At 47.0% G+C, this 18,059-nt stretch overlaps 1 protein-coding gene and 1 long non-coding RNA gene across 2 annotated transcripts in view; both read left to right on the forward strand.

Annotated features, from left to right (window-relative positions):
- Positions 1-7,699, forward strand: part of LOC121645008 (zinc finger protein 345-like) — a 48,093-nt gene extending 40,394 nt beyond the window's left edge. The window contains exon 9 of the mRNA XM_041993283.1: positions 6,786-7,699. Within this exon, the coding sequence (XP_041849217.1) occupies positions 6,786-7,290 (505 nt within the window). The 3' untranslated portion in view covers positions 7,291-7,699. The remainder of the gene's footprint in view (positions 1-6,785) is intronic.
- Positions 7,700-11,819: 4,120 nt separating this feature from the next.
- On the forward strand, positions 11,820-12,555 carry LOC121645200. The gene is made up of 3 exons (XR_006011370.1): positions 11,820-11,994; positions 12,067-12,138; positions 12,219-12,555. It is a non-coding gene; the product is annotated as an uncharacterized LOC121645200 (long non-coding RNA).
- The last annotated feature ends 5,504 nt before the right edge of the window (positions 12,556-18,059 follow it).

The following is an 18,059-nucleotide window of genomic DNA, read 5'->3' on the forward strand; positions in this document are numbered from 1 at the left end:
GCCCACCTGTGGAGGTCTGTTTGGTCCAGCAGGACCCACCAAAGATTTCATGCAGTAAAATAAGCCAACAAGCAGATTTCCAGCCAGATAAACACACTGATGAAGTCACAAAGTCTCCTCATCAGCTTTAAGCTGGACTAAGAAAATGTTCCTCATTGGCCCAGTTTACAGCTGTTTCTGAGCTGGACCCAGATATGGACGGTAGCCTACGTGTACAGACTAGTTTAGCTGAGCAGCAGCAGTACTGAAATATCCACCTGTCACTTTAACACAGCACATAAAATGAAGTGGTATTTTCTCTGTGGTAGCAGGAAATCCCATATAGACCCTGTATGTCCAAGGCTGGAATAACCAGTAGCTTTTATGTTTGGGCTGATGGGAGATGGAACAGTACAGCAACAAACCAGGTGGTTGTTTGCAGTTGCACCAAAAACCATGTGATATGATCGCTGTGACACCGTTCCAGGTCACATTATTGGTTTTCCTGCACACTTTACAAAAAGCTTCCCGATCGTTCCCCATGAGCGGCTAAAGCCGGTCTTTAAATGCCGGGTCAGCGAGCCAAAGTTGTGGGACGGAACGTGGCTTGCTAGCATCAACATACTAGAGCTGTTCCGACACCACGCATGCACACAACAGGTCGGACAGCAGAACCGATCGAGGCTTTCAATGCCGGCCCAGGTTTATTTTAATAATTAAAATAATAACATTGGTTTGTCAAACCCAGCCCATCCATCCGTTCCTCCATCCATCCTTATCCGGGGTTGGGTTGCGGGGGCAGCTGCCTCAGCAGGGAAACCCAGACTTCCCTCTCCCCGGCACATTCAACAGCTCATCCAGGGGAATTCTGAGGCGTTCCCAGGCCAGCAGAGACATGTAGTCCGTCCAGCGTGTCCTGGGTCTTCCTCGGGGCCTCTTTCCGGTGGGACGTGCCTGGAACACCTCACCAGGGAGGCGTCCAGGAAGCATCCTAACCAGATGCCCGAGCCACCTCATCTGGCTCCTCTGGATGTGGAGGAGCAGCGGCTCTACTCTGATCCCCTCCCGGACCACCGAGCTTCTCACCCTATCTCTAAGGGAGAGTCCCGGCCACCCTGCGGAGAAAACTCATTTCGGCCGCTTGTACTCGCGATCTTGTTCTTTCGGTCACTACCCACAGTCCCCAAACTGAGAAAAACTACCAAGAGTCTGGAACGAGTAAAAGTATAAAAAAGTTTATTTTTTAGGAACCCTAGTAATTAACCTAAACTAAAATCTTTCTTCATGTTTTTCATTTGTCCCTTTATCCCTCCAGAGGTTCCACATCAATATGTCTACAAGGTGGATGAAGCTCTTCAAGATGACCAGCAGCTGTGCAACCAGAACTCAAACCTGGACCAGGAGCAACCAGAGTCTGCTCGTATTAAAGAGGAAGAGGAGGAACTCCTCAGCAGTCAGGAGGAAGAGCAGCTTTGGCTGAAGGATGAAACTGTGAAATTTCAACAGCTCATCCAGGGGAATCCCGAGGCGTTCCCAGGCCAGCCCAGAGATGTCGTCCGTCCAGCATGTCCTGGGTCTTCCCCGCGGCCTCCTCCAGATGGGACATGCCCGAACACCTCATCAGGGAGGCGTCCTGGAGGTATCCTGACTAGTAGGGCTGCACAATTAATCCGATTTTGATCATGATCATGATTTTGGTGGCCACAGTTAAATTCACTTGATCGTCAACGATATTTACATTCAGAGTGCGGATCTGCTGCATCTCTGATCACGTACATTCTCACCCTGTAGTTTGCCAACCAGCAGGGGTTGAACGCAAGGCCAAAGCTTCATTAAGCTGCCTAAATAACAAGGGCACAGTGGCGCACCCCTTTTACAGTCGGTAGCTGGTTGTAGTCAGTGTTGCCAACGTAGCGACTTCACCGCTATATTTAGCGATGTTACCTCTTTTTTTTTTCTTTTTTTTACCGTGTCCTGTCCAGCATCCTAACATACAGAACGGTGGTCGGTGTGCCATATTTTGCTTGACATATTTGCTCTACCAAGGGAGACATGTTGTATACATGGCTCCCTTGATATTTTTATTATTTTTATTGTAATCTTATTTTCTTTAGTCTTTATATGTCAGTGCCAAACCTGACAGGGAGATAGAGGAAGAGGTGAAACAAAGGGAGAAAAATGATATGAAAAAGTACAGTAGTCATCAAAAGTACCTGCAGAGAAACGTACCAACACACAAACATCAGCAACATCTAGTCAGAAGTGGATGGAGAGACACACACACAACCAAATACATTCTCCCTGAGGTCTCACTAGCCCCCAGATGCAGCACTGAGAGCGTTCCCCAGGGCAAACGGCACCCAGCAACACCCCTCACAGGACTCCAGGCAGGTACCCAACCTCCACCCCCCGCAGCCCAGAACACAAGGGCGTAGGAAGACCCCCGCCCCCCTGCACCACCGCCTGAGTTGGGTGTGCATGAGTGTGGGTTATTTATAATAAAATTAAAAACCGGAGGAGCCATGAGATGGTGGTGGGTCCCACTGCTGCCAGGCATCAGGACCCCCTCAGGGCTCCCTCAGTGTGTGTGTGTTTTGTGTGTAGTGCAGTACTATTAAATGTGGTAGTGTCTAACGTGTAAATAAAATTGGAGGGAGAGAGGTAACAGAGGGAGGGGATGAAGGAAGGGCCACCTTGTTGGCTCCTGTCTGCCCTCCCACAGCCCATCCCCCCGAGGCCCTAAATGTATATTGATGTCTAGGTTGTGATTAAAATCTAGTGGGGCAGGAAGTCGCAGGAGTCCACCGGGGGATCCCGCAATGGGGACCCCTCAGCCAAGCCCACTGCCTCCACTCGCCCCACAGTGCCCTATGTGTGGTGTGTATGATGTGGGGTGGCGGGGGAGGAGAGGGGCTCGGAGAGGGGCACAACCAGGAGAGAGATCTCTCTCCCAGGCAGCCAACTCCTTAGCTGGCCGCTGTAGGCGCCCCCACTTCCCCAAGACCACCCGAGGGCCGAAGGGCAAAGCCCCGGCCCAGCCAAGAGTCCAATGCACCAGCACCCCGAATGCCCACCCATCCCTGGCAGCCAACGCCACCACACCAGGAGACCAGAGAGCCCCAGGTTGCACACACATATCCTGGTTGGGCCCAAGGCACAACTCCCCCATCCACTCCGAAAGGAGCCCATGGCGGGAGGAGAGTGAGCAAGAAGGAGAGCAGACTCCACCCCCCATGAGCCCTAACCCCCACCAGGACCCCCGCTGCCCCCCCTACCCCTTCCTTCGTCCCTACGGACACATCGTAATATCAGCCCGACCCCGGTGGCATGCCATGTGGAACCCCCCCCCCCCCCCCCCCCCCCCCCATCCCCCAAGAGTCCCGGGGGGCATGGTCAAATGCCTTCTCCAAGTCCACAAAGCACATGTAGACTGGTTAAGCAAACCACCATGCTTCGTCCGAGACCCTTAAGAGGGTGTAGAGCTGGTCCACTGTTCCACTATCGGGACGAAAACCACACTGCTCCTCCTCAGTCCGAGGGTCGACTATCAGACAGATCCTGCTCTACAGGACCCCTGAATAGACCTTACCAGGGATGCTGTGGAATGTGAGTTGGAGCACACCCTCAGGTCCCCCTTTTTGAAGAGGGGGACCACCACCCGATCTGCCAGTCCAGGGGATCTCTCCCAAATGTCCACATAATGCTGCAGAGGCGTGTCAGCCAAGACAGCCCTACAGCATCCAGAGCCTTAATGAACTTTGAGTGGACCTCATCCACCCCCTGGGTCCCTGACACTGAGGAGCTTTTTAACCACCTCAGCGACCTCATCGCCAGAGATAAGAGAGCCAAGGCCAGGGTCCCCAGACTCTGCTTCCCCATCACAAAACATGTTGGAGGGATTGAGGAGGTCTTTATGTATTCCCTCTACCCACTCACAATGTCCCGAGTCGAGGTCAGCAGCCCCCCATCCCCACTGTACACAGTGTTGATGGAACACTGCTTTCCCCTGCTGAACCATCGGATGGTGGATCAGAATCTCCTCAAAGCCGTCCAGAAGTCATTCTCCAGGGCCTTTCCCAACTCCTCTCATTCCCGAGTTCTTGCCTTAGCGACCACCAAAGCCGCGTCCTGCTTAGTCTGCAAATACCCATCAGCTTCCTCTGGAGTCCCACAGGCCAAAACGGCCAGATAAGACTCCTTCTTCAACTTGACAGCATCCCTCCCTACTGGTGTCCACCAGTGAGTTAGGGAATTACCGCCACGACAGGCACTGATGACCTTACGCCCACAGCTCCAGTTGTGCCTAAAGGCGGATTTAGGCTTGCGCGGCATCTGCTTTCCCGTTGTAGGCTCGACGTAGCTCCACAAAGTCTTGACGCGCACCTCTTCCAGACCTGACGTGCAGACCATTACGCGGAGGTACACCCTTTTGATTGTTCAGTATAGGATCATGTGTTGCCGGATATCTGGATCTCCTCCCTGAATTTATGTTTTAGAACCACGGAGTTAGTGGAACGAAAAAGAATGACACTGAAAGGTCTTCATGTAAAGTTTAGAACACAGTTCATTGATTGAAGATGTAGCTCGCTATAATTTACTATCCTTTGGGGTCATTGGAGGACACAAAATTTCCCTCCCAAAAACTACTATTAAAACATGACAGAAGATGATTTTTTTCCTTTTTTTTGGCTCAGATGTTTTAATCATCTTCATTCATAATAAAAAATATTAATCAAATATAATCATTCAAATTATTATTAACCATTAAAATGCCCATTTTGAACACAGTCGCTATTTTGATAAAATAAAAAAATTCAGCTCTCACTGGAGCGATTTCCAGCCGAGTGTGAAGCGGCTGGGATGAGAATCAGCACCTCCAAGTCCGAGACCATGGTCCTCTGCTGGAAAAGGGTGGAGTGCTCTCTCCGGGTCTGCAATAGGGTCCTGCCCCAAGTGGAGGAGTTCACGTATCTCGGGGTCTTGTTCACGAGTGAGGGAAGGATGGAGCGGGAGATGGACAGGCAGATCGGTGTAGCGTCTGCAGTGATGCAGACTCTGCATCGTTTACTAGTCGATCTACATTCCTACCCTCACCTATGACCACCCGCTGTGGGTAGTCACCGAAAGTTCAAGCGGCCGAAATGAGTTTTCTCCGCAGGGTGGCCGGACTCTCCCTTAGAGATAGGGTGAGAAGCTTGGTGATCCGGGTGGGGCTCAGAGTAGAGCAGCTGCTCCTCCACATCGAGAGGAACCAGATGAGGTGGCTCGGGCATCTGGTTAGGATGCCTCCTGGACGCCTCCCTGGTGAGGTGTTCCAGGCACGTCCCACCGGAAAGAGGCCCCGAGGAAGACCCAGGAGATGCTGGATGGACTACATCTCTTGGCTGGCCTGGGAACGCCTCAGCATCCCCCCTGGATGAGCTGGTGAATGTGGCTGGGGAGAGGGAAGTCTGGGTTTCCCTGCTTAGGCAGCTGCCCCCGTAACCCGACCCCGGATAAGCGGCAGAAAATGGATGGATGGATGGAAAATAAAATAAATACAATTTTTTTTTTTTTTTTTTCAAATAATAGATTTTAGGTGTTTTAGATTTGGCGGATTTTATGTAAAGATCACTCTTAGATTAACTAAAAAGTTAAGAATGATTTTTTTTTCAGTCAGATTAATGATTTGCTATCCTTCTGGGTCATAGGGGGACAAATGAAGACTGACTCCCTTTAAAACCACATTTTTTCATCTCTAATCCTATAGCTCTTGATAAATTATTTAATATAATCATCTGAAGAGATCAGGACCTTTTAGTCTTAGTTTACAAGATTTTTTATTATTTTCAGTCCCAGAGGGTTCAAACTGAGGTGGGAAAAAGGGCTTTCATGATGATTTGGAGGCAGTTACATGTGTTTGTAGATGGTCTGCTTCATTTGAGGATTTTAATTAGTTTTACATTTACTTTAAATGTGTTTTATAAACTCAGTTTAAATGTGTGTTTTTGTGTTTGTACATTTTAACTGTGCTGTTAAACTCTTTGAAAAGAGATTTTTAGTCTCAGTGAAGCTTGTAATGGTTAAATAAGTAATAATATAAATATTAAGTCCTATTTTTTCTTTTTTAGGAACCCTAGTAATTAACCTAAACTAAAATCTTTCTTCATGTTTTTCATTTGTCCCTTTATCCCTCCAGAGGTTCCACATCAATATGTCTACAAGGTGGATGAAGCTCTTCAAGAAGACCAGCAGCTGTGCAACCAGAACTCAAACCTGGACCAGGAGCAACCAGAGTCTGCTCGTATTAAAGAGGAAGAGGAGGAACTCCTCAGCAGTCAGGAGGAAGAGCAGCTTTGGCTGAAGGATGAAACTGATCAGTTTTCAATACCGGCTGCTCATGAGGAAGATGGTCACAGTGATCCAGAACCAAACAGGGACCACATTCCCTCTTACAGCCCTCCTGCAGACCAACATTCACCTTTAGAGGAAAGCACGGTTGAAGACTCAGGACCAACAACGTGTGCAGATACACAGCCTGAAAAGAGCTGTATAACGGAGACAAATGAGAACGTAGGAGAGTCCTTTCTGTTAGAAAGTCATTGTAATGAAAGAGATGAGAAACAACATTCCTGCAAGTTCTGTGGGAAACAATTTAAAATTAAAAATAAGTTAACTGTTCATGTAAGAACTCACACAGGAGAGAGACCGTACTCTTGTCAAACATGTGGGAAATGTTTCAGTCACCAGAGTAATTTGGTGCGCCACATGAGAATTCACACAGGTGAGAAGCCGTATCCTTGTCAAACATGTGGAAAATGTTTCAGTCACAAGAGTGCTTTGGTGTACCACATGAGAATTCACACAACTGAGAAGCCGTATTCTTGTCCAACATGTGGAAAATGTTTCAGTCATAAGAGTCTTTTGGGGCGTCACAAGAGAATTCACACAGGGGAGAAGCCGTATTCTTGTCAAACATGTGGAAAATGTTTTGGTCACAGGAGTGGTTTGGTGTACCACAAGAGATTTCACACAGGTGAGAAGCCGTATTCTTGTCAAATATGTGGAAAATGTTTTAGTCGCAGGAGTAGTTTGGTGTACCACAAGAGAATTCACACAGCTGAGAAGCCATATTCTTGTCAAACATGTGGAAAATGTTTCAGTTACAAGAGTACTTTGGTGCGTCACATGAGAATTCACACAGGTGAGAAGCCGTATTGTTGTCCAACATGTGTAAAATGTTTCACACAAAATGATGATTTAAAGTACCACATGATCACTAACAGAGAATGTCAAAAGCCACCTTCTATATGTGGAAAAGATTCAATCTAAATCACGGGCTGTAAATCAATTATCTTTGGCCTGCACGATCATATCTAATCACTATTAGAGCTGGCCTGCTGATACAGCACATCTACCAAGGCAAGGCAAATTTATTTGTATAGACAATTCAAAGTGCTTTACATAAATACTACAAGTCCCACAATGCACTGCCAGTACGTTTACAATCACAGGCCCGCGAGCGAGTACCTCACCGATTCTCCAGAAACCTGACGGAGCTGCTCACCTTTGTCAACAACCCCTCTCCCCGGAAAATGGCTAAAGGAAAAGTGGACTTTGTAAACAGAGAATATGTTTGTGGATGTAAAGGACAAAGCTGTGTGTCTTCTGTGTGGAGACAGAGAGGCTGGAATGAAGGAATACAACGTAAGAAGACACCTTGAAATGAAGCACCACCACAGATAGGCAAGGCAAAGCAGTTTATTTGTACAGCACATTTCATTTACAGGACATAGGTGAAGGTGGGAACGTAGATCGACCGGTAACTGCGAATTGCTCCAGTGAGAGCTGAAGATCGAGGCCCGATGAAGCCAACAGAACCACATCATCTGCAAAGAGCAGAGACCCAATCCTGAGGCCACCGAACCGGATCCCCTCAACACCTCGGCTGCACCTAGAAATTCTGTCCATAAAAGTTATGAACAGAATCGGTGACAAGTGGCAGCCTTGGTGGAGTCCAACCCGTACTGGAAATGATTCTGATTTACTGCCGGCAATGCGGACCAAGCTCTGACACCGGTCGTACAGGGACCGGACAGCTCGTACAAGCAGGTCCAGCACTCCATACTTCTGGAGTTCCCCCCACAAGAGTCCCCGGGGGACACGGTCAAAAGCCTTCTCCAAGTCCACAAAGCACATGTAGACCGGTTGGGCAAACTCCCATGACCCCTCAATATATGCCTGACTGTCAACAGGTTGTGAAATAATAAACCAGGCTTTTGAGCCAACAGACATATCATCTTGAGACTAGTGAGCATCACAGAGCAGCAAACTGTCCTTTAATGCAGTTTCATTTTTTACATTTTTATTATCTTGCTGTTACAGGATGTTTCATTTGTCAAACAAGTAAAATAAATATTTTTTATTTTAATTTTATTTGTTTAGTAATGACAATAACTTGTAGACTGTTAGTTCCAGGTACAATATGTGCAATAAAGTCATTAAAATGAGTTTTTAATAAACATTGAACCAGGCGGCCCTCAACGTGTTCCAGTTTTTTCATTTTGGTCCACTGTGTGTTTGAGTTTGACACCCCTGATCTAAATGATGATTTAAGGGCCTCAACAGAAGTCAGACAGCTGAGAAGCTGATTCCTGTTAAACATGGAAAATGTTTCCTGTAAATTGTGATTCAAAGGGCCACATGAAAACTCACTAATAAAAGACTTGCTTCTTGTCAAATGTGGACATTTTAAAGAAAGATTTTTGTGTGTGTGTTTAGTTTTAGAACCTATTTGCAAGAGCTGAGGATGTCATTCTTAAATAAAAGATATTTAAATATGGGCTCTGCTGTCATCGTCTTTAAGAATAACTTCTGCCATGAGGAAAAAAACATGCTTTGACTGAAGCCTGGTACACACACAACGATTTTTTTAATCTTGTGAGATTTTTTATCTGGTCGAGACCTCACACGTGAAGATAAAACATCGGTTTTGATGATACTGTGTGGCGTTCCTCAGAAATCGGCTCTGAAATATTGAACATGTTCAATATTCCCGATTGTTGGCTACGACACGTTTCGGAGCGGATTATCGGGACGTAACCTCTGACCAAATGATAATTGGACAGGGAAATCTTACGATGATCGGGCGTTTGCCGTCCGAGGTCGGGAAGAGGCCAAATCGGGACAAAAACAGCCCAAAAATCGTTATGTGTACCAGGCTTTAGAGTTTTGATGCCATTTTACTTTAAAGGTACAGTACATAAAAATGACTGCCATCTAGTGGTAAAGATGGACATAATTTATTTACCAGCATGTTTAACAGTTGTGTGTCCTCATAGCCTGTGTTTGAGGCCCAAAGATGAGAAAATTCTGTCTCGCCTGCTTGCTCCACGTTTTAGTGAATGTGTGCTATAAAGGGGCGGCATGGCACAGTGGGTAGAGTGGTCGTCCTGCCGGGTTGCCGGTTCGAGCCCGGCCCGTCGAGCTCATGTTGAGGTGCCCCTGAGCAAGACACTGAACCCCTAATTGCTCCTGATGGGTTATGGTTAATTGCCTTGCATGGTAGCTTCCTGTTACGGCCCCTGCCGTTTCTGATTCGCCGCTGGACCTGTCACTCCCCATGGATATGGAGGTGCGCCCGTTTGGCTTCTCAAGATTGGCTGTTGGACCTGCCTCATCTATGAAGCCGACGTGCCTCCCCTTCTGCGCCATGGATTGGCTGCTGCTTCAGTGCGCCGGCAGCTGTCCTGCATCAGATGGATTACACTATGATTGCTTCTGTGCTTAAAAACAGGGAAGTGCTATTCCTCGGGAGCGATGTCACTAGGGCATCGTTCACTGTGGAGTTCGTTGTGTAGACCACTCCGAGCTTGTTTAGTTGGGTTGGCAGTGTTTAATGGATTTGGTGTGAGTGCTCATAGGAGCTTTGCTGGGTTATCGTGTGTATGTGTCTTAAATCCTATTGTCCAACAGAGCGGTTGGTTTTTACTTTCTTTTGATAGGGATTGGCCAGCTTGATTTTGTAAAGATCGTTTGCTTGATAGCTTAATAGGGACCTCTCAGTAGGAGAAGTCCCCTCTTTTTGTTGGTAATGGTTTTTGAGATTTGGATTGTTTTGTTTTGTCTTTATAAGTTAAGTTTCCTTTCCACATTACTGTTTTGTAATTAATATTTAAATGCTCCCCTTTTTTTTCCTTTTGCTCGTTATTACCTGAAAAAGGACTCTTTTATTTTGTAAAGCTATTATTGTAAATAAATTTTTGTTAAAGTGTACCGTTTGTTTTCTGGTTTGTTGTGTTGCGGTTCCTTACGACCCTGGACCCAAAAAGAGGCGTAACATAATGGGGGCTCGTCCGGGAGATTTTTGAGCATTCGGGGGCCTTATACCTTGTTTTGTGTCTACAATTGCATTTGTCTGCACCTGTGAGCTGTACCGGATTCGGTGAGGTAGCTCCGCGATGGCTAAGTTCCGTTTGGAAGAGTTCCAGCTGAACCCCACTCTGGTTCAGATTGACCAGTGTCGCAAAGACGACTTGGCCGTGCTGGCTGACTTTTATGAAATACCTCTGCCCAGGTATGTAAAGAAAAAGGAGATGAGAGAATTGGTACTGGCTGGTCTGGTGGACAGAAAGGTGCTTGGTGAGGCGAAGAATGCTACTGCCGAGGCTGAGGTGGCTCTTGATGTGGCGGGTCCTTCAGGAGCGAGGCCGCCTGACAAAACTGAGCAGAAAGACCTGCTCGGGTCAGGCGGAGTGGGGGAAGCTGCACAGGCGGGTGACAGACCGGTCACGCCTGTCACGCTGCCTCGGTTTGAGCCGGTACTCACCGGGGACAGCCTTAGCTCCTCCCCGTTATCCGCTCGCCTAATGCTCCGGCACACCAGACTGCGTCTGGAAGCCGAGGAGAAGGCCCAGGAACGCCAAATAAGGCTTGAGATCAGGAGAATGGAGATTGAAGCCGATACCGCAGTGCGCATTCGCCAGCTGGAGCTGGATGCCGAGGCCAAAGCCCAGGTAAGATCAGTCTCAGGTGATCCGTCTGGCTCCCTGAGTTTCTCTCCCTCTTCTAAACCATTAGAAATGTCTAAATTCATTCCGTTCATCCCAGAATTTAGAGAAGCCGAAGTTGATTGTTATTTCTTGGCTTTTGAGCGTGTGGCAATTGCGCTACAGTGGCCGCGGGAATGCTGGCCTATCTTAATCCAGAGCAGACTCACAGGCAAAGCGCAAGAGGTGGTCTCTTCGCTCCCTCTGTTGGACAGTCAGGATTATGGCACCGTAAAGGCAGCTGTATTAAAGGCATATGAGCTTGTACCTGAAGCATATCGCCAGAAATTTAGAGCACACAGAAAAGACATTACACGAACTCATGTTGAATTTGCTCGTGAAAAGAGCTTGTTATTGGACAAATGGTGTTCCTCCTGTGGGGTGGCCACGTTTGAAGCGCTTAGGGAACTTGTTTTGTTGGAAGAATTTAAGAGGCAGCTTCCAGAAAGGTTGGTGGTTCACCTTAACGAACAAAGAGTTGCAGATTTATCCTCTGCTGCCACTTTTGCTGACGAGTATGTGTTAACTCATAAAACGGCTTTTCAGCCTGTAACAAAACCAGAGACAACCAGGTTAGACGGAAGGAAAATGTATCAGGTATCAAAAGCTAAACCAACTGAGGAAAGACAATGTTTCTACTGTCACCAGACAGGACACTTAATTAGGGTCTGCCCAAAACTGGCCGCTAAAGGCAATCCCTCCGCTTCCCCGTCAGTGGGAAAAGGAATGGGATTTACTACAGGAAACGGTGACACGGAACGGTTAGAGCTCACACTGGATCCTTGCTTCCAACCTTTTACAATGCCGGTGTGGCAGTATGAGGTGAGTGGCTGCAATATTAACCAATCAGCAGAGGGGGCGACATATTTAAGCAGGCGTAGAGCCAGCTTTGGGAAGTTCATCTGGTCGACAGGTCACCTGACTTCCGGCTGTTGCGGGTATTATCGCCACTGCGCGTGAAACAAGCTCTCACACCAAGACTGCTGTGGTAGGTTAACTTTGCTTTCCCTTGTACTGGGTTGTCTGGCTAAATGGACGTTAACCGGCTGTGCTCCTGTAGGGAAAACTCACGTATCGTGCCTGCCTCTCGCGCCGAGCCGACTTCTGGGTGTGGCAAACCCCCGTCATTCGGGTAGGTGAATCCACGGCCGGTGGGCATTTTCCTGTCCATGTCAGACGTTTATGGTTGTTTTGTTCTTTTGTTGCTTTTAGGGGGATTTATCTGACGGCATTTTTACGACACAGCCACCGCTTAGAGGACAGACAGCGGTCCGCGGTGGCGTGTGGATCAGGAGCTTCACAGCCATTCCCCACGCCGACAGACCGCTGCTCGGCTGATTGATGCTGCTTTGCTTATTTTAATTTGTTGGATCCTTTTTAAGTTATTGGGGACGCATTTTATTGTTTGCTGTTCCACTGGAAGCCTGGGACGAGGCCCGCAACGAAGACTGATCTTGGCGGGTGGCTTCCTGTGTGGATATTTTATATTGCAACAGTTTTATGTTTGTTTATTTATTGTCTTTTATTTTGGCGTGCCCAAACTTCATGGTTCTTACACTAATTGTATTTTATTCTTTCTTTTAGTGGCCGGAAACCGTAGGAGTTGGTGATGCCTTAATGGTGTGGGTCCCTTTTCCTGGTTTGCGCCTCCCCTCGTTTGCATGCTGAGCACGTCTGCCTGTGCTGTGTGAAGAGTGGTTATCTTGCACGTGTGTCTGGGGTGGTTTCAGTTTGGCTCCCTTCACTTTGTTTGGCCCACCTTCCTCCCGGTAAGCTTCCGCCATCTTTTATTGGACCTTGAGTTTCTTTTAGTCTTGTTTTGTTTTATTTTTAAACAATAAAAATTGTTTAATTATTTGGACGCTGGTCTCACGCCTCCTTAATATAACGAACCTGTGTGCTTTGTTGGAGTTCCTGTTATTCCCTGCGGTGAAAGTCCCAGGGTGGCGTTGTCTGCAACTAATTATGATTTACTGGCTTTTAGCCTGTATAGCACTCTGAGCTAATGTGTGTGTATATAACCTCTGGCTCCCCCTAGCTTGCCACACCGGGATTTATTTCTCTGACGGACTCTTCCGCAGAAGAGCAGGAAATATTGGTACTGCGTGACACCGGGGCGTCCCAGACCCTGGTTCTCGCGGATGTTTTACCCTTTTCTGAGGACAGCTATGCTGGGTATAAAGTAATATTGCACGGAGTCGGGAAAGGGTATGCACCGTGTCCAGTCCATTATGTTAATCTGAAAACCAAACTGATCTCAGGTCGATTTCCTGTTGCTGTGTGTGATGAGTTGCCCATTGACCATGTGTCTCTCCTTTTAGGAAATGACGTAGCTGGTGGGAAGGTAACCCCTGCTTTAGAGGTCCTGGATCAACCCGATCCAGTACAAAAAACGCCGACTTGTGCGGTAACACGAGCCCAGGTTCGAAAAAACGAAATAGCGAGATCTGAGGATATTGAGCTCAATAATAGTTGTTTGTTTTCCTCATTCGCAGATAGAGAACAGCCGGGGGACACTGAAAGGGACACAGAGCACTCTGACGTAATAGTTCAGAGGGCTCTGCCCACCCCTGCTGAGTCATGCCTCTCCATCACCCGTGAGACGCTGATTGAGGCGCAGGAGAAGGATCCTTCGCTGCGCACTTGCTTCGAGAAGGTGGTGAGTCAGAGCAATAATAGTGACGGATGAGTAGTCTTTTTCTTGGATGGTGGATTACTGATGCGACGATGGTGTCCGGTCGTTCTGGGGGAAGCCGAGTGGAACGTAGAGACACAAATTGTAGTGCCAGCTCCTTACAGACAGCAGCTCTTAAGTTTAGCCCATGATGACCAATGGTCTGGTCATATGGGGATTAACAAGACATACCAACGCGTATTAAAGCACTTCTTCTGGCCGGGATTAAAAGCAGATGTGGTTGCTTATGTGCGCAGCTGTCATGTGTGCCAGCTTATGGGAAAACCGAACCAGATTATACCGAAAGCCCCACTCCATCCAATACCCGTCATGGCCGAACACTTCGAACGCCTAATACTAGACTGTGTAGGTCCTTTACCAAGGACTAAATCAGGTAACATGTTTCTATTAACGTTAATGTGCCCAACGACCCGATATCCGGAAGCAGTTCCGCTGCGCCGGATCACAGCTAGTTCGATTTCGCGAGCTTTATTAAAGTTTTTCTCCACGTTTGGTCTCCCGAAGGAGGTCCAAACCGATCAGGGAAGCAACTTTATGTCCTGCATATTTAAGAAAACGCTTGCTGAACTACAAATCAAGCATATCACGTCTAGTGCATACCATCCAGAAAGTCAGGGGGCCCTAGAGAGATGGCATCAGACCATAAAATCGATGTTACGGAAATATTGCCATCAGGAAGCAAAGGATTGGGATGAGGGACTTCCCTTCATATTGTTTGCATCCCGCGAAGTACCGCAGGACTCGTTGGGTTTTAGCCCAGCCGAACTAGTCTTTGGACATAAACTCCGGGGGCCGCTGAAAGTATTAAAAGAGAGTCTCACTGATTGTACGGCTCCGCCTCATAAAAATGTGTTAGACTACGTGACTTCGTTTCGGGACCGCTTACACCGCTCCCGTGAATTTGCAGCAACTGCTTTGAGAAGTGCACAAACAGAGATGAAACGCCGGTATGATAAGAAGACGCGCGTTCGTGAGTTTAAAACTGGGACAGAAGTCCTAGTACTGCTCCCTGTGCATGGTGCAGCACTAGATGCCAAGTTTTCGGGTCCATACAAAGTGAAACATCACCTGTGTGAAACTGACTACGTTATTCACACACCTGACCGGAAGCGCAAGACTCGTGTTTGTCATGTCAACATGCTCAGAGCTTATGTAACCCGCGACCCTTCAAATACTCAGAAAAGAACAGTTGTGGCTGACATTCCGGAGACTGAAAGCTCATACGTAGCACTTACTTTGGTGAAACCACTAGAACCGGAAGACATAATGTTGGACCACGTTGAGTCGCGCTTAACTCCGCAGCTGTCAAACTCAGAAGCCTTGACGGCTTTACCGTCTACATTAGATTATTTGGCTACGTCTCAGAAGAATGAACTTATATCGTTAGTGGAGAATTTTCGTATTATATTTAATGATGTTCCGTCTCAAACGCAGGTCATACAGCATGACATAGATGTAGGAGATTCCCGTCCGATCAAACAGCATCCGTATAGATGTAGCCCTGGCAAGCGAGCGCAGATGTGCCAGGAAACGAGTTATTTGCTGCAGCACGGTTTGTATAGTTGAATCAAAGCCGGATGGTTCCCCACGGTTCATAACCGATTATAGAAAGGTAAACGCCGTTACCATTAACGACGCATATCCTCTACCGCGGGTAGATGATTGTGTTGACATGATTGGGACCGCTAAATTTGTCAGCAAGTTAGACTTGCTCAAAGGATATTGGCAAGTCCCTCTTACTCCCCGTGCGTCTTTAATCTCCGCCTTCGTCACTCCCGACACCTTTCTGCAGTATACCTTCATGGCCTTTGGCATGTGTAATGCCCCTGCCACCTTCCAGTGATTGGTTAACGCTTTTTTTTTGGATCTCCCCTTTTGCTCTGCATATTTAGATGACGTGGTCATCTTTACAGAGGCCTGGGACGAACATTTAAGAGCCCTGGAAACCATATTCTCTCGCTTAGCAGACGCAAACCTCACGTTAAATCTTGCGAAGTGCGAGTTCGGCCGTGCCACTGTCACCTATTTGGGTAGACAGGTCGGGCAGGGGGTTGTGCGCCCAATAGAAGAAAAAATGAGCGCAATAAGACGATTTCCCATTCCAGAAAATAGAAAGGCGTTGTGCCGTTTTCTGGGAATGGCAGGATATTATAGGAATTTCTGCAAGAACTACTCTTCTGTTGTCGAACCTTTAACATCGTTAACAAGCCCTAAACAAGCTTACATCTGGACCCCGGATTGTCAACACGCGTTTGAGAGCGTCAAGTCTCTTCTTCAGAACTCACCTGTGTTAGCCGCCCCAAATCTAGGTAAACCATTTAAGCTGGATATAGACGCCAGTGATGGAGGAGCAGGCGCCGTGCTCCTCCAATCTGGTGAAGACGGGATTGATCACCCTGTCTGCTACTTCTCCCGCAAGTTCGGCCGACATCAGTTGCACTATTCCGCCATTGAGAAGGAGACGTTGTCGTTAATGCTGGCTCTTCAGCACTTCAGTGCGTATGTGGGATCCTCTCCTGTGCCCATTCAAGTGTTTACGGATGACAACCCGTTGACCTTCCTCCACCGCATGTATAACCATAACCAGAGATTAATGCGGTGGGCACTCATATTACAGGAATTCGACCTTGAGATTAGGCACAAGAAGGGTGTAGACAACCTGTTTGCAGATGCCTTGTCTCGTGTCTAGACCTGCTGTGTGACTGTTTGTATGTTTGTTTTGAATTAACATTTGTTTTGGAGTGACTTGTTTCTGGGAGGCCTCCCCAAGATGTTTGAAGAATCTGTAACCAGACTTTTAAGGGTGGGGGTGTTACGGCCCCTGCCGTTTCTGATTCGCCGCTGGACCTGTCACTCCCCATGGATATGGAGGTGCGCCCGTTTGGCTTCTCAAGATTGGCTGTTGGACCTGCCTCATCTATGACGCCGACGTGCCTCCCCTTCTGCGCCACGGATTGGCTGCTGCTTCAGTGCGCCGGCAGCTGTCCTGCATCAGATGGATTACACTATGATTGCTTCTGTGCTTAAAAACAGGGAAGTGCTATTCCTCGGGAGCGATGTCACTAGGGCATCGTTCACTGTGTGCAAGGTTCGTTGTGTAGACCACTCCGAGCTTGTTTAGTTGGGTTGGCAGTGTTTAATGGATTTGGTGTGAGTGCTCATAGGAGCTTTGCTGGGTTATCGTGCGTATGTGTCTTAAATCCTATCGTCCAACAGAGTGGTTGGTTTTTACTTTCTTTTGATAGGGATTGGCCAGCTTGATTTTGTAAAAATCGTTTGCTTGATAGCTTAATAGGGACCTCTCAGTAGGAGAAGTCCCCTCTTTTTGTTGGTAATGGTTTTTGAGATTTGGATTGTTTTGTTTTGTCTTTATAAGTTAAGTTTCCTTTCCACATTACTGTTTTGTAATTAATATTTAAATGCTCCCCTTTTTTTTCCTTTTGCTCGTTATTACCTGAAAAAGGACTCTTTTATTTTGTAAAGCTATTATTGTAAATAAATTTTTGTTAAAGTGTACCGTTTGTTTTCTGGTTTGTTGTGTTGCGGTTCCTTACGACCCTGGACCCAAAAAGAGCCGTAACACTTCCGCTATATAAGTACAGTTGTATATAAGTTCTATATAAGTTCCCTTTGTGAAATTACCACTGCCCCTGGTAGTGGATACTGTCACTGACCTGTCCCCCGGCTAGCTGAGCCCACCCTTTAAAATCACTGAGTGGGCGCCAGCGAAAGCCGGATCCTCTCCCAGAGAGGGACATGGACAGGAACCACTCATGAACATTTAAAGGTTCAGACACAGAAACAGCCCGTTCTCATTAGAGCCACATCTGGAACGACTGAAATGAAGAAGCAAGGCTGAATTTGGGGTAAAACATTTTAAAACAATGTTTTTGGATCTCTAACACCCACATGAAGTTGTTGAAAACATGTATAATATGGACCTTTAATGTTAGATCACGCCCCAGTTGTTCCTAAGCTTCCAGTGATATGGGATGTTAATGATAACTTTACTTTATCTGCAGGTTATATTCATTGAAGCGTTTAAGCAGCGAAAATGGTAAAACATCACAAAATCAATTAAACTGGACCTTTGGCTCAATTCAATTCAATTCAATTTCTTCATTGTCCCCAAAGGGAAATTGATTTCGCAGCCAAAACACACACATAGGACAACATCACATCAAAACATCAGCAAACAAAATCAGAACCAAAGGCATATGTCAAAAAGAGAGATTCCCACAATTCATAACATTAAATGAGCTTAAAAACAATAAATGAACTTAAAATAAGTTAAATAGAATCACAGCTAAAAACAAAATAGAACAACTCTGTCACCTTAGGCCATTACTGTTAAGTAA

The sequence above is a fragment of the Melanotaenia boesemani genome, chromosome 8 (genome assembly GCF_017639745.1).
Source record: "Melanotaenia boesemani isolate fMelBoe1 chromosome 8, fMelBoe1.pri, whole genome shotgun sequence".
In the NCBI taxonomy this organism is placed as follows: Eukaryota; Metazoa; Chordata; class Actinopteri; order Atheriniformes; family Melanotaeniidae; genus Melanotaenia; species Melanotaenia boesemani.